The following is a 16675-nucleotide window of genomic DNA, read 5'->3' on the forward strand; positions in this document are numbered from 1 at the left end:
GTAATTGGTTGAATTGCGGAGGGCCTAATATCAATTATACATGGATTTTCCACTGTGCATAGGGTCGGTGCTCCTATGTTGTTCAAGGGTCAACTGTATTAGACATTTAAAACAATTCATCATAATTAAATTATAAGAGGTCTTAAAGCTAAACCTGTTCAGTCCTCTCATATATAGATAAATACACCAAGTTCTGGAAAGGTAAAGGAAAGGGATTTGGAATAAAAAGGATTTGGTTAGCAGCTGAATTACATTCCTTGGAGGTCTGTGAACTGATGCTCATCACCCTCAGATAGAACCTCACACACAGGGATGAGGTGAGAGGAAAGGGATCTGCTCTGTCCTCACTGTCTTTTCAGTTGCAAAATCTGGTGTTGGGGAAAAAAAATTGAGTATTCAATAGACATCAAGTGGATACACTTACAATGCTGTGAGAATCACCTTTATATATTTCATTTCTGAATATGGCTGAAACTACGGACACAATGGAGATATAATTATCATGTGCGACCTTTATCGTTAATAAATGCACTGGGTTCTTTGGTTAATGAAAACTTTTTAAAATGCCTAATTGGGTTCTATTTTTCATCTTATAGAATCCTGGTGAAATATTTATTATTTTGAGAGATGAAGTAATTGGTGATTCTGTGGAGGTTGAATTTACGTCAAATAGTAAATGCATTAGAACACGGCCAGCCCTCTGGAATAAGACAGTCTGGTGTATGAAAGCTTTAGGTAAGAAATTTTTTTATGCTTTAATAAATATAAAACATCATTCTGAGTTTCTTTCAATAAATTTATGGTAAATGGTTTCAGTTCCCTACAGAAACTAATATTGTTCTGCAGGTGTTTCCTGTGTTTAGCTTTCACATACCCATAGCTGTTATTATTAATCTGGATTCGCAAAAGCACGAATGTGTAAATTATGAGAACTTAGTTTGTGTACCATGTGGTAAAATGACAGCCAGTAACATCACATACTTTATGTCAGCAGAGAACACTTTAATATGTCAGCTATTAAATATGGAACTAAAATTATTTGCTTTATTTTAACAGGATTAGCAGACTTTTGGATTTTCATTCATGATTTTCTTTTTTCTTCTTTACTTTTTTTGCCATGCAAAAAAAGTATATTTTTTGAGTATATTTTTGTTTTGGAAAGCATAGTTCTTTTTCACTATTTTATCATCATGGTACCATTTCTATATACAATCTTCCCTCTTTTCCTTATTTAAATTATGAACTTAACCATTTTATTATCCAACTTTGCTTCAGCATGATAAGTTGCATTGGATTTAAAATTCCAGATGGAATAGACACACTTGCTGTGATAACTGTACTAAAATCAAAATTTAATATATTAATTTCTGAATGTTTTGATATAAATGCAGGACTACTTGGTTTTTTAATTTATGGTGTCCTTTTATAATTAGAGAATAAAATTACCTAACTTTATCAATGTGGATTTCATAAAATATTTTAAAGTACAAAGATATTCAATCTTATTATAAATTTGGAAATGTAGTAAAAATATTTAAAATTAAAGAATATATCAAGTGCATCCTGAGCTTTTTTGTTTTCTTTTTAGACTGTAGCTATAATGAAATCCATTTACAGTGCATTTACAAATCTTTTCTGTTGTGTTGTGTGAAGCATGTGTCCCCTCTATGGATTTCCTTGCACAGCTTAGGTCAGAGTTGGATTATAGAAGGAAAGACTTCACACCGATCATTTATAAATGTCTTAGACACTGCTTCCTGTCATGGACAAGGATATGCAAAAGTGAGATAAGAAAGAATTCTTTCTGTTTCTTTTCCTTTTCTTCCAAAGCCCCTTACTTCCTTATGCCACATTTTTAAATGATTTAATGAGGAATAATTTTTAACTAATTAGTTTAGAAGTTAAACTAAATCTAGTTAGACTAAATCACTACAGAAAAATCAATATTACAAATTAAGAAGTACTTAGATAATACTTCCCAAATAGCAAATCAAAATGTCAAATAAAATTGTTCACATTAAGATTTTATGTTCAGTTTACCTAGTAGCTAAGAGCAGCGCAAAGAATAAAATGTCAAAGTTCAGATGTTTTTCAGAAAAGGAGGAAACTGTAATTCCAAATTTTCCAATATATACCAGGCCATAATATTATCCATGTGGTTGAACAGAAAATTTGTAGTAAAAATAAACCAACCAACCAACCATTATTTACCAGTTATGCTAATTAAACCTTTCTAACTCTTTTTTTCAACTGGTGTATTATCTAAGTTAATGACAGATTGTCTTACAAAATGTTCGCTGCTATGTAGCAATATACAGGATAGTTCCATGAATAATTACGGGAATACATATGGGACATGCCTCAGCAGAAATGGTCTTACTTTCTCTGTCTCAAGGCACAGTTTCTTGAAATTTTTTGAACCCTAGCAAGAACTACATTTTACATTATGACCCAGTACATATTCATGAAAACATAATGAAAACAAAAGTTTTAAAAACAATACTTAGACTTAGCCCTGACATATAAACAGCTTGGAAGTTGCCACTCCCATCCTTACAACAAGAAAAAGCCGAACAAACTGAAGATCAGTGGCTTTTCTTGAAGTCATTGGAGAACTAAGGTTGTAGGGTAAACAACCATCCCAAAATCTGGAGAGAAAGGTAAATCAAGCCTGACATCTAAGATCTGCTTACCTGGAGCAGAAGTCACTGGAACCATAAACTGGTAGGAGCACTTAAATGGTAATTCTGATGAATTGCTGGAAGCTGAGTGTGGACTAGCTTGAAAGTAAGAAACTCCTGGGGTCCATTCTCAAGTAGGTCTGTGTCTTTATGGGGAGGGGGAAGGGTAAGCTGTGACAAAGCGAAAGAGAGGCATGGACATATATACACTACCAAACGTAGGGTAGATAGCTAGTGGGAAGCAGCCGCAGAGCACAGGGAGATCAGCTCGGTGCTTTGTGACTGCCTGGAGGGGTGGGATAGGGAGGGTGGGAGGGAGATGCAAGAGGGAGGGGATATGGAAACATATGTATATATATAACTGATTCATTATGTTATAAAGCAGAAACTAATTAAAAAAATGGAAAAAAAAAAAGAAACTCCTGGGGGATGTAGTCTTAAGAGGCACCTATAATTTTGTGGAATTTACCACCAGGAACCCCATCAGGTTCACACAGTGAAGATCTGAGAAAGATCCCCTGAAGGGCTCTGCTAGATCAGAAGAAGACTAATGGTGAAATACCCCCGGAATGTTCTCCATAACAAAGGTCTACTTCTCAGGGGAAACCACTTTACCAGAGCCTCATCCCAGCTGAGGAAGGGCATCCATCCATCCTGTTGTAACCCCCTCTAGCCCTCAAGTCTCACTTCAGGTGGGGAAGGGAAAGCTATGCCACAGCAGAAACACGTGGGACGGTCACAGCTGAAAGACACAGGCCCACTAAAAGACTGATTTAATCATAAGCTTAGACTGCTTCCCCTTCCCCCAACCTGACCATCACCACAGCAGGGTTCCAGTGTAATGGCGGTGGATTCCAGTTGAAAGTATGCAAGATGCAGAATCTTTCTGAGGAGGAGTACTTACGGAAGCACAAGGTTAGGAGGGAAGACAAGGACAAGGACTGTAGAGGAATTTGAAGACTCTGGTACCCACAGCTACAGCAAACAGTAAATACAGCCTAACTCCTAGACAGATTACTCTCAGTACACACTTACCTGTTTCATTTCTTATAGCTGATACAGCATGTCTAGTTTTCAACAAAAAGGTTACAAAACATGCCAAGAAGCCAGGAAAAAACATAGTCTAGAGAGATGAACCACACATCAGACCAGACAGATGTGACACAGATGTTGGAATTATCAGACAGGGAATTTTATATAACTATGATTAACATGTTAAGGGCTATAATGAAAAGTAGACAACATGCAGGAGCATTTGGGTAATATAAGTAGAGAGAAAGTTATTTTATTTCCTTTCATTTTTTCAGTGTTAGAACCTACTAAATGGATGTCGTGATGCACCAGTGGGTCACAAACCACAGCTGGAGAAACTACTCTTTGGAACCGCACTGCCCAATATGATAGCCATTGGCCACATCTGGTTATTTAAGCTTCGTTATAATTCAATGAAATTTAAAATTCAGTTGCACTATCCATATTTTAGGTGCTTCATTGGAACATATCCAATGAACATATCTCAGGAAGTTTGATTGGACAGGACTGACCATACAGTAGAGTTCCTTTTTCTCTACACCAATTACAGAGTAAGAGGGCGTGCCCAGTGTGCTCTTCCAGGCTAGTGGTCTGTGCAGAATCTGCAGTGTAGTTAAGGAAACACTTAATTGGTGGCCAAGAGGGCTGTTTTTATTCTGTATTGAACCATTTACTGGATAACTTTAGACAAGTCTCTTGATCTTTCTGTGCCTCAGTTTTCTTACGGATAAAAAAGCTTCTCTACTTACATTTTAAGTCCTCCTTTATAGGATGTTTGGAGATAAGGGAGACGATGTATAAGACGACACTGAACATCCAACTGAGGAACAAAGTGTCAGTCTCTCCCTCTAGCAAATCCCTTACACATGAGTGGCTTTTCTGGAATAACTCACATTCAGCTTCTGAATGGGGTGTGATAAACCATTTCAAAACTTCCTTCTCTTCCTTTTGGGGAAAAGAATTGAGGGCACCGTCTTTCTCTATAAATACTATACTCCTCATTTTGCCCCCCTCTCTCCTCCTAGTCTTCTGTTTACATCTCTTGATATAAAATTTGTCCCTTTTCATTCTTGGGCAGTCATGCTCAGGAGCATTCCTAATTCTGTGTCATCTCATGTATAGTCCCTGTACCCAATGGTGACTTCCAGGACAGGAAATGATCTCAGTCAGTATCTCAGACCATCTAATAATAGTCTATAAAGATTTAAGCCTTTAAAATTTGTTTGTGCTACTTCTTTGAATACCAAATTAAAATGGAGGATCTAACCCTAAAGTGGAAACATACCAGGGACCCTTCCCCACTCTCAGGGTTCTTTGGAAGAATATTGATGCCTCAGGTTCAGGAGATGGCCTCCATCTGGCAGTCTCTTTCCAGTCTAGGAAAACTGCTCATGTGACTTCATTTCTGATCACCTGGCTTGTGGCTTAATCAGTCACATTACTTAAAATGTGGTTTGCTCTCTGTAAGTGTTCTCTTGTGCTATACCCAGAGCTTCCTGTACTGAGTCTAGCTGGTGTTGAGGGCTGGTAGGGCAACTTCACAATACTGTCCCAGATGCAGGCTTATTTCTAGTCATCATTCCATAGTCCCTAGGGTGTGGTCACAATCATCATGGAACAAGAGGACCTCTAAGCCTCTTGCTATCACACCTATATTCCAAGCAATGTGATGAAGCTAGGTGTGCTGGAACCATTGCATTTCAGGTTGCAAAATGCAATTCTACACACCTCTTCCCTACTTCACATTCAGTGATATTCCCTTGTGCACTAGTATTCTTGGGCTGCCATAATAAAATACCACAGACTGGATAGTGGCCACCTTCTTGCTCTGTCCTCACATGGCCTTTTCTCTGTGCACATGCACTTCTGGTGTTTCTTCTCATAAGTCCTTATTAGATAAGGACCCCATCATTATGACCACAGTTTAACCTTGATTACCTCCTTAAAGGCCTTATCTCCAAATACAGTCATATTGGGGGTTAAGGCTTCAGCATATGAACTTGGGGGAAACACAATTCTGTCCATAACACCTTGGTAGCTTGAAATTGGCCATGGTGGGAATATTTATACCACAGAAGTTGGCAAAACTATGCATCAGTGCTTTTTGTTTTTTTCTTTCTGAGAATCCATTTATCAGCGCACCACTGGGATAAAGAAATGGAGAGGGCCTCATTAAACTAAGAAGGTTTCTGTAAGATATATCTGCTGGTATTTCATTAGTCAGAACTTAATCCCAAGGTCATATATAGCTGAAGGGAAGAATAGAAAAACTAGTATTTTTAGTTGATCAGCAATGTGCCTAGCAAAAAATAAAATCAGAATTCTGTTTCTAAAAGGAAGACATTGGGGTAGGCAGCTAGCATTTTCTGTTAGAGAAGGATACCCGTCTAAGACCAACTAGAATTCTTTACTTCTTTGGAGACCTCCTCTTAACCATTATAAATAAGTGTGTATGTGTGTGTGTTAACAGACTTTCAGCATTGAGGTATATCAAATACTCTGAGGTCTTCTTTTTATCGTTCTCAGAACTCAAAATTTTCTCTACTCAACCCAACATTTTGCCATACTAATATACTTTTTAAATGTATGTCTCTTTTTAGCTTGGTAACAATTCAAAGAAAAACAAAATTATGTTGAAGTACAGTTATGCTGACCAAGATATCAGGAATAAATAAGTTTATTCTCATGTTAACTTCTAAAGAAATTAGAATATTTTAAGTATCCTATATCAAAGAAGTACCAAGCAAATATTCTCACCATATATCTTTCATGATTTATCACCTGACTTTCTTTCAGAAGGTTAACATCCCATCATAAAACTCCTAATCTCTTTTCTGATAAACAAAGTCAATATTTTCTTTCAAAATCATCTTTATGAAATCTACTGAAATTGATTTCATTTCACTCCAGTAACTCCAGAACCCCCTTTACTATGTATACACAGCTGTAGCTGATGAGGTGGACTTTACAACTTTCAGGGTTTTTTTTGAGATTTCTCTTACATTCTCTATTGGATGAATACTTACTTTTGGAAGAGAGAACTTTTCTACATATATTTTCTTTATAATACAGGTTAAGTGTCTAGTCAAGCAATATGAGAGGAGGAAATTTTAGCTTCTTGATCTAGTTAAATATAAGATTGTTATGTTGGGCCTCCCTGGTGGCGCAAGTGGTTGAGAGTCCGCCTGCCGATGCAGGGGATACGGGTTCGTGCCCCGGTCTGGGAGGATCCCATATGCCGCGGAGCGGCTGGGCCCGTGAGCCATGGCCGCTGAGCCTGCGCGTCCGGAGCCTGCGCGTCCGGAGCCTGTGCTCCACAACGGGGGAGGCCACAACAGTGAGAGGCCTGCATACCGCAAAAAAAAAAAAAAAAAAAAAGATTGTTATGTTGGCTTTAAATTTTCCTGAGCAATATTATAAGAGGTCCTTTATCCTCTTCAGGAGATAAAGTAAAATTAATGCTTAAACCTTAAGAACTTTTAAATATTCAACATTTCATCAGGTGGTTTCATCAGGTGTCTTGTACTTAATGGCTTATTCCAAACCCCAGATGTTTGCATGACAATTTTCCAGGAGAATTTGGGAAATATCTCTGTGACAAAGAGTGAAAGTTTTTAAGTGTGTTCTGTGAATGAATTTAAAGAGCTAAATTTTCTTTAATTTTGTTACAATAAAACACAACCTTTCCATTGAAGTGATTATTTAGTGTTATTCTTTCACAGAGAGCACAACAGTCTCGGGTAACTTTAACTTTCTTGATGTGTTACAGCAACATTTACAATGGGGTATATCAGTCACCTTGAACAACTTGTTCACAAAAAGGATGAATGGGTGGGGTAAATAGTACTTAAATAACAGGGCATTAAACCTTGCCTTCCCAAGGGTTTTTCATTGTTATCAATTGAATAAAAGTTCTATAATTTCAATCAACTCTCCTCTTTCTTTTTCCAAACAATTTTAAGAAACTTTCCTGTAATTAGTGGGAACTTTCTTCCTCAGATTAACAACAAATACTTAACTTTTAATGAATGACTTTACTGTTGTAAATTCAAAGTATTACATAGAGATGATTATAGATTACTCCAAAAAATGGAGGTTAGAAGATAAGGAGAAAAGATTTAGTGTTTTGCTTTTATTATAATTTTAACATGTTTTAATCCTTTAAGTTTTTTTAAACAATTAAGTGCAAAATTACATATTCTATTTTGTGGTTTCTAACTACTAAGGATAAAAAAAGAAAACAATTAAGTGTTAAAAGCTAGTAAAATTGTTATGAATTCTTAAAGCCTGACTTCATATTCTCTAAGAGATATAATACTGTGGTACATGCATTTATAGACTCAGCTCCTAACTCCCTCTTTGTGTTTTATAAGATTTTCCTGCTGGCTCTGTCAATGTCATTGTCTACTGTGATGGAATCATTAAGGCCACAGCAGAGATTAAATACTATTCAACCCCAAAGTCTATGAAATGCCTATTGGGAGCAGCAGGTCCAGGAGATGGTGTGTACCAGGTAAATCGATCTTTCCATGAAGTCGACAATAAGCTAAAGAGCTAATGTGGAATAAACGAATGCATACTTTGGTATAAAGTCTGAATGTTGGTTGAATAAGAATGAATTACTGATCATTAGGAAAGGAAGAAATTGACCTATGTGATGCAGAAATGTAGATGAATTAGTTTGTGTAAGTCAAGTCATTCCAGATAATGTCACTGGGAGACAGGTTATCCATTACACAATAGCTGTTGTCATGGGCTCATTTTCAAGCTGTTGCAGACCAGATAAAGAAAGACAGAAGGATTAAAGAGAACTCTTAAACAATGAATTTCCTCTTTATCCAGATGTGGGCAATACAAGATAAAAGAAGGTTTGAGGTTAAGCACTCAGAAAAAACAAGAGTACCACCAAAAAGGAAGTGTGTGGTGTTAATCTAGTAATTGTTATTTTCATGAGGAAATTTCCAAGCTCAGTGTATGTTTTTCTTAGTTTCATTTATCATTGTTGTCTGACAGTGAAAGTTATTCCTTTAAACTAACAACATTTATTTGGAATTCCAGAAATGCTAAACTTTTCTGAGAACTCTGCAAAGTGGCATTGCAGGTTTTTTTCTCTAGTGTGACAAAGTAGTCCTCAGCAAGGATGACTTGGTGAGAAGTTTCTAATCCTCTCCAAGGCCCTGAGTTTGGACCTTCTCCAGTGAGTGACAGATGATGTGAGTGCCCTGCCCTAAGGGACTCATGGACTTAGAATGTCAAAAGTGCATTTTGATCGACTGTAAGCCATTAGTTTAATTTCTGAATTCTGTTTTATTTTTTGTTACCTGACCTACTTTCAGTGGAGAGAAAGCTTGCTTAATGTGGAACTTCTTTATGTGCTTATTACATCAGATTTTCAGAGTGAAATAAATGTCATTTCTTTTAATAGCTGCTTGATAATTAGCATTATAACTTTGCTTAATGGCCTTAGTTTTTCTGTGGGCATGGGAGGAGACCAGAGGAGAGGCGAAGAAAGAGGTAGTTGAATTGAACATGCGATCTTCAGATTTACCACAAAACACTCCATAAGACTTGTAACAGAACCATCAATGATAGGAATGTTGACAGGTTGTCGTGAAGCCTTATTGTTTAAACCAGTTTGGAACTGGAGGCTTTGTTATTTATTTTGTGTGACATATTTTTCTATTAGAGTTCTCCTTTGTGAATGATACATTTTAGAACAATAGAAAAGGTAAAAATGTCTTAGAGAAGGACAGGGAGTAAAATACCATTTGTCAAACTGAGGAGTCTGAGGACATTCGACAAAATATCTATATTGTAACTGCAAAGCAAGAATAAAAGTAACACATTGAAATACAGATCGTTTCACTTTCCTGTGACACGTCTACCTTATCCTCTACTTAAAAAACTTTATTCATTACACAAAGACTAATAACAGCATTATATTGCATTATCAGTATTCAGTCAGCATAGAAGTAAAGTAGCCCCCCAAAACACATTTTTGTGTTGGTTTTGCCTTTGGGGAGGAAAAAAATCTTTGTTTATAGTGAAAATTAAATGTAATTTTTGACTCAAACAGTTTTTCAGAATGTTGTAACATGCAAGTCATGATTTCTTCTACAGCTTTGAATGAATAAAAACTTTTTTGAGTAGTTTTTAGGTAACTAGAAAATGTTTTGTTTCATTTTTACCCTCAGTGTCAGAAATGAGAGGTGAGGAAGGGTTTCTCCCCTCCACTGAGCCTTGGTTCCTATAGTAAAAGGAAGATTGTTGGACAGTCACAGCTTGATTCAGACTTTTACTCTCAGGAAAGAGGCACTTTAAACCTGAGGTTTGAGTATGGAGAGGTAGAATTATTCTAAGCTGGTAACAGCAGACCACAGCTTGGTAAGATGCATTAAGAGATTTGGTTTAATATATACAATTTAAGATGGGTTTAGAGGTTTTGCTATTGTCATGAGGGGACCTACACATATTGTGGAATTAGATTAAACAAATTCTGAGTCTGAGATCTCAGACCCAGCAGAGCTATACCATCACAATCCTGACACACATGGAAAAGGCTGCAATTCACTCAGTCTCCATCACATCTTGGACTAGGTATGACACGGGGTTCATCTCATCCACTGGCATCTGGACCACATGAGGCTTCCCTACCTTGAATTTACCAAGATGGTGAAAGTTGGACTCCACCCTTGATTAAAAAGAAGGATCTGGGCTTCCCTGGTGGAGCAGTGGTTGAGAGTCCGCCTGCCGATGCAGGGGACACGGGTTCGTGCCCCGGTCCGGGAGGATCCCACATGCCACAGAGCAGCTGGACCCGTGAGCCATGGCCGCTGAGCCTGCGCATCCAGAGCCTGTGCTCCGCAACGGGAGAGGCCACAGCAGTGAGAGGCCCACGTACCGCAAAAAAAAAAAAAAGAAGGATCTGCAGGGACACAAAGGAACCTTGTTGTGTTTTAGGGTTACTTGGCCTCAATGGTGGTGTCCCAGCCCACACTGTGCTTCTCCTTGTTGGCATTTGGTGGTTCCTTTGACATTTGGCTTTGTTCTCGTGTACATTACATTTTAAAAGTTGTCTAAAAAGCTGTGCTTTTCCTCTCCAGCATACAACACTGCAGTAATTGTTTCCTTCATGTGCTTCTCTACTACTTTAATTGGGCGATTTGGATATGTTGCACATAGTCCGATGAACATCTCTATTCAAAGAACAATGTGCGTTGTAATTTTATTCACCATATTTATTGTGTATTTGTCAGGACATATACCAGGAGATTTAAGGTTGTGTGTTTTTTTGTGTTTTTTTTTGCGGTATGCGGGCCTCTCACTGTTGTGGCCTCTCCCGTTGTGGAGCACAGGCTCCGGATGCGCAGGCCCAGCGGCCATGGCTTATGGGCCCAGCCGCTCCACGGCATGTGGGATCTTCCCGGACTGGGGCATGAACCCGTGTCCCCTGCATCGGCAGGCGGACTCTCAACCACTGCGCCACCAGGGAAGCCCTCTCTTTTTTAATATATGTATTTTGTGCTATAAAATTTTCTCTCAGCCTGCTTTAGCTGTGTTTCACAAATTTTTATATGTTATATTTCACTTTCATTGAGTTTAATCTACTTTTTCATTTCCCTTGAGATTTATTATTTGATTCTGGATTATTTAGAAGTATTTTTTGCCTTCCAAATGTTTGGAGACTTTCCCATTATCTTTATGTTATGGATTTCTACTTAGATTTCATGTAGTCAGAAAACATTTATGATTTAAATTGTTTTAAATTTGTTGAGATTTTTTTATATCCCAGGAGATGCTCTATCATCCTTTATGTTCCACAGGCACTTGGAGAGAATGTGTATTCTGCTATTGTTGGATGGAATGTTCTAAAAATGTTGTTTAGTTCCTTGTTGGTTAGATCATTGGATGATAGTGTATTGAGTTTGTCTATATTCTTGCTGATTTTCTGTCCATTTGTTCTATCCATTTTTGAAAGACATATTTATGTCTCCAACTACAGTTATAAGTTTGTCTATTTCTCCTATCAGTTCTGTCAGCTTTTACCTCACATATTTTTGCAGCTTTGGTGCATACACATTTAGGATTATTATGTCTTCTTGGTGGATTGATCCTTTTATCAGTATATAATGTCTCTTTCTGTTTTTGGTAGTCTTCTTTGCTATAGTGTCTACTTTATCTAAAATTAATATAGCTACTCATGCTTTCCTTTGTCATGATTCCATGATCCATATTTTTTTTATCCTTTCACTTTTATCTGTCCATACTGGTGATTTGAAGTAAGTTTCTTAAAGAGAGCGTGTCACTAGATCATGTTTTTAATCCACCCTACAAATCACTGTCTTAATTGGTATGTTTAGACCATTTACATTTAATGTAATAATTGGTATGTTAGGGCTTTAGTCTGCCATTTAATTTTTTGGTTTTAGTTTGCTCTCTGCTTTTTATTTATCTAGGGTTTTTCTTGCCTTACTGTGTTTTACTTAAAATTTTTTTAAAGATTTCTATTTTGATGTATCTCTTGTGTTTTGAGTACATCTCTTTGCACATCTCTTTTAGTGGTTGCTCTAGACAGTGTTACATATTCATAACTTATCACAGTCTACATATGTCCTCATTTTACCTGTTGGAGTGAAGTATTGAAATCATCTCCCTTTCTTTCCCTCTACCCCTACCCCATTTATGATACAAAAGCCTTAGATATTCCATCTACATACATTTAGAACCACATCAGATAGTATTTTAGTTTTTGCTTCAAACACTGAACATAATTTAGAAAACTCAAGAGGAGAAGGAAAGCCTATTGTATTTACCTATTTTTTTAATTTACAGTGTTCTTTCTTCCTTACCCCTGTTCCATGATTCTTTTTTTTTTTTTTATCATACCCTTACTGTTTAGAGAATTTGTTTATTTCTTGTTTTAGGGTGTATCCGCTGGCAACAAATTTCCTAAGTTTTCCTTCATCTGAGAATGTCCTAATTTCCGCTTCATTACTGAAGGATGTTTTTGCTAGGCATAAGACTCTTGGTTGAGAGTTCTTTTTCTTTTAGCACTTGACAAATACTGTGCCTCTTCTTTCCTACATCGATGGTTACTACTGTGTTTCTAATTGCTTTTACCCTGTAAGTAAGGTTTTGTTTCTCTCTCCCTTATTTCAAATTTTTTTCTTTGTCCTTAATTGTTGAAGTAACTTATGATGTCTCTCAGCATGTAATTCTTTGGGTTTGACCTGTTTGTGGTTTGCTCAGTTTCTTGAATCTGTATGTTTGTCTCTCGCTAAATTCAGGATGTCTTCAGTCATTATTTCTTTGTGTACTTTTTCATCCCTACCCTCTTTCGCCTCTCCTCCTGGGACTCTAAATTACATGAATGTTAAATTTTTTTGTTATACTCTCACAAGTACCTCAAATGCTATTTATTTTTTTCAGTCTATTTTCTCTCTGTTATACAGGTTGAGTATTTTTTATTGTTCTAGCTTTAAGTTTACTGATTCTTTCCTCTATCCTTTCCATTCTGCTGTTGAGCCCATCCACTGAGGTTTTATTTTGATTATTACATTTTTCAGTTCTAAAATTACAAATTGGTTATTTTTTACACCTTCTCTTTCCTTGTTGAGGCTTTCTATTTCCTTGCTGAGACCTTCTATTTTTTATTTATTTATTTCAAGAATGAGTGTTATTGCTTGTTGAAACATTTTTATCATGGCTGTTTTAAAATCTTTGTCAGATAATTACAAAATTCTTCTCATCTGGTTTTGGCCTTTATTGATTGTCTCTTCATTTAGTTATGAGATCTTTCTGATTCTTGTTTCTTGTATGATAATTGATTTTCTATTGAAATCTGACCATTTCCATTGCGTTTAAGGAGAAGAAAAGGAGAAAGTGTAACTCTTCCATCTTCCCAGAAGTAAAAGTCCATAATTCTAATATCTTTTAAAATAGATATGTTATGTATTTTTCTCTCTTAGGAAGAAATACTCATTATAATAAAGTTGCTTATAGAAATAAGTATATATGTATATAACATCTTCATATTCAAATAGAATTGTGATCTATAAATATATATGCAAATTACTTTTTAAGTACATTCATCAATCCCACATTCCATCACAGGGCACTGAAAAAATTCCCTTGGAAAAAGTCATATGTTTACTTCATTATTTTGTAATTATTCTTCTGTCTATTTAATTTTTTTGTCTATTCCGTATATTAGTTTTTCTGCTTTCTTTTTCTCATATTCTTGATAGAGATCTATGTGTGCATGCTTATGTATATATGTTTATATTATTTATGTATATTTAATTTTTCCTAAAACCAAACACTATTGCCAATATAATTTTATCATTTTATTCTGCTCTTATTTTTGTATCAAGTTGCTCATTTATAACTAATGTCTTAGGTTGGTTGTGAATTTTGCTGAACAAATATTAAACTACTCCATTTTAATTTTTCTGCTTGGAGAACAGTTGTGCCAACCTCATCAAGTATTCTTAGGGTTGCACAATTTATTTGAAGGAGAGAAAAATTTATGGCATTTTCTAATTTCGATGCCAGTGTTTAGAAATGATGCCTATTTTCATCCTTGAAATTTAAAAAGAAGCGTAACTACTCAAATCAGGTTTTTCTAGTTAGGGTATCTTCTGGGGAGAAATTCTTTGGGGATTATGTTAGTAACCATTTCTGTGATTTTTCACACCTTTGTTTTGTGTTCTGTACAGTTTATTTATATGCAGGTATAATACTAGTAGCATGATTATGAAATTGAAAACAAATGATTCAGCTAGTTATCATAGGCTAGAATATTAAATGGTATCTGCACTCTTTCTTAATTAATTAAATATCCTTTTCTGCATAGTGAGAGCTTTTGTTCTGATTCTAAGAACGCTGCTACTTCATTTTAAAAGTTCAATGATATAAGCTGTAGCATTTCTCACATTAAAGTGTCGTAGTTCCTCTGTGTGAGAAATTGTACTTCTAAGATTCCTCCTGGGAACTCATGCTCTTTCGAATTCTCTATATCTCAGAATTTCAGAGCTGAAGGAACCTGAGAGGTTATCTTATGCCTAACTTATACAAGAGTGTAGTAACTGTATTGACACACTAATCTCTACTCATTAAATCTTGTACACTTTGGGGAAGAAATAGTAAGTTTATCTCTTTATTTTAAAATGTCAAGGACAAGATAATAGCCTATGCAGAACTCTCATGGCCATTGACACAAGTTTTTTTTTTTTGTTTGTTTGTTTGTTTTTTAAAATTATCTTGACTTTTTTTTATATAGTGTTTATTTTTACTTGTTGACAGTTTGCTTTATTTATTTATTTATTTTTGGCTGTGTTGGGTCTTCATTTCTGTGCGAGGGCTTTCTCTAGTTGTGGAGAGCGGGGGCCACTCTTCATCGCGGTGCGTGGGCCTCTCACTATTGCGGCCTCTCTTGTTGCGGAGCACGGGCTCCAGACGCGCAGGCTCAGTAATTTTGGCTCACGGGCCCAGTTGCTCCGTGGCATGTGGGATCTTCCCAGACCGGGGCACGAACCCGTGTCCCCTGCATCGGCAGGCAGACTCTCAACCACTGCACTACCAGGGAAGCCTGACACAAGTTTTTAAGAAACTTTATAAACTAATGTTAGGGTTTTTATACTTTCTTAATTCCTTTTATCAAGTCCTATAGCTAAAACATATTCTTTTTGAGCTTTAGCATAAAGAATGTGCAAATACATTGCCAGTAATGTTTTGCCCCACTGTTCCTATCAAAGACTTCCTGAAAAGACTGAGTAATAATTACTCTAATATAAAGTTTTCACAACATTATTAATAGAATAGGTCCCACTCATATCAATATTCAACCGCATAAGCAGTCATAGTTATGCTGATACTTAAATAAGCTTAATTTAATCCACATAACAAACATATCCATGTTACGTATTATAAGCCTTAAACAACTCCTTGTTGCTTGATGAATTAAAATCTTTTTGTCAGACATACAAGGCACTTTTTTGAAATGCCCACTTCCTCTCTCTCATTCTTCTGCAGTCTTACGGAAAGTCCTGAAATCCTTAACCAGGTCATGCTCCATGACACCTCCCTGACTATATGCAATTTGTGCCTTTAGTCCAGAGCTCCTTATTTGCATAGCAATCTCAACTTTGGTCATCTCTTCCATAGAGCCTTTCCTGACTATTTCTTCCTCTGTGGAATTGAGCCACTTCCCTTTTTGCCTGCCCTGTACCTGACCTGTAGAGATTTTGTATAATAGTACCTAGAACTCAGTTCATTGCCCCAAAACAATGACAAGTCCCTGAATGTCTTGATGGCAGAGCTTGTTGTCTCATCTACCCTCCATCTGCTTTTTTGGTTTTTTTTATAAATGATCTGGATGAAAGGGCTTCGCATAGTTCATAGCATTAAGTCGATTAATGTTGGGTTTTGCTTTGCATTCCATAGCTATAGGTTGAGAAAAAGCCTTTCATCCTTTCTCTCCACTTCTAGGTAGGACTTTTAGAAAATCCAGAAAGGCCTGAACCACTTTATTATTTGAGGTGCCCAGATTATTGAAAAATGAAGAAATAGAGTAACATCTTTTTTTTTCAATCCAGTCATTTAATTTCTGTGACTCCGTATTGGCGATATGTATAATTTATTTGGAAATCATTTCAAACGTCTTTATTGGACACTTTTGTTTCACAGTTCTCTCTCCACCCCATGGCTTTGTTGATTGGCCCACTTCCTCAGCTTTAATCAACTATGTCACACGTCGATTTGGTCCCAGACATTGCTTCACAAAACTCAGTTCAAAAGAACGGTGGCCTTTGCAATAGGTTATGTCATTGGTAGTAGAACACTTGGATTCTGCATGGCTCCTCCCAAAATGTTCAGATTAGGGAAATAAAGTTGATATATAGTTATTTTATATTTAAAGGGGAAAAATAGGCCAAGATGAATATTCTCCCTCACTTTGACAC

At 36.5% G+C, this 16675-nt stretch overlaps 1 protein-coding gene across 6 annotated transcripts in view; it reads left to right on the plus strand.

The window, feature by feature from the left end:
• BANK1 (B cell scaffold protein with ankyrin repeats 1) overlaps nucleotides 1-16675 on the plus strand; it is a 330740-nt gene that overhangs the window by 93766 nt on the left and 220299 nt on the right. For all 6 annotated transcript variants that reach the window (XM_060095040.1, XM_060094993.1, XM_060095029.1 and 3 more), the window contains exons 4-5: nucleotides 597-735; nucleotides 8087-8226. In XM_060095040.1, the coding sequence (XP_059951023.1) occupies nucleotides 597-735; nucleotides 8087-8226 (279 nt within the window). The remainder of the gene's footprint in view (nucleotides 1-596; nucleotides 736-8086; nucleotides 8227-16675) is intronic.

The sequence above is a fragment of the Mesoplodon densirostris genome, chromosome 1 (genome assembly GCF_025265405.1).
Source record: "Mesoplodon densirostris isolate mMesDen1 chromosome 1, mMesDen1 primary haplotype, whole genome shotgun sequence".
Taxonomy (NCBI): domain Eukaryota; kingdom Metazoa; phylum Chordata; class Mammalia; order Artiodactyla; family Ziphiidae; genus Mesoplodon; species Mesoplodon densirostris.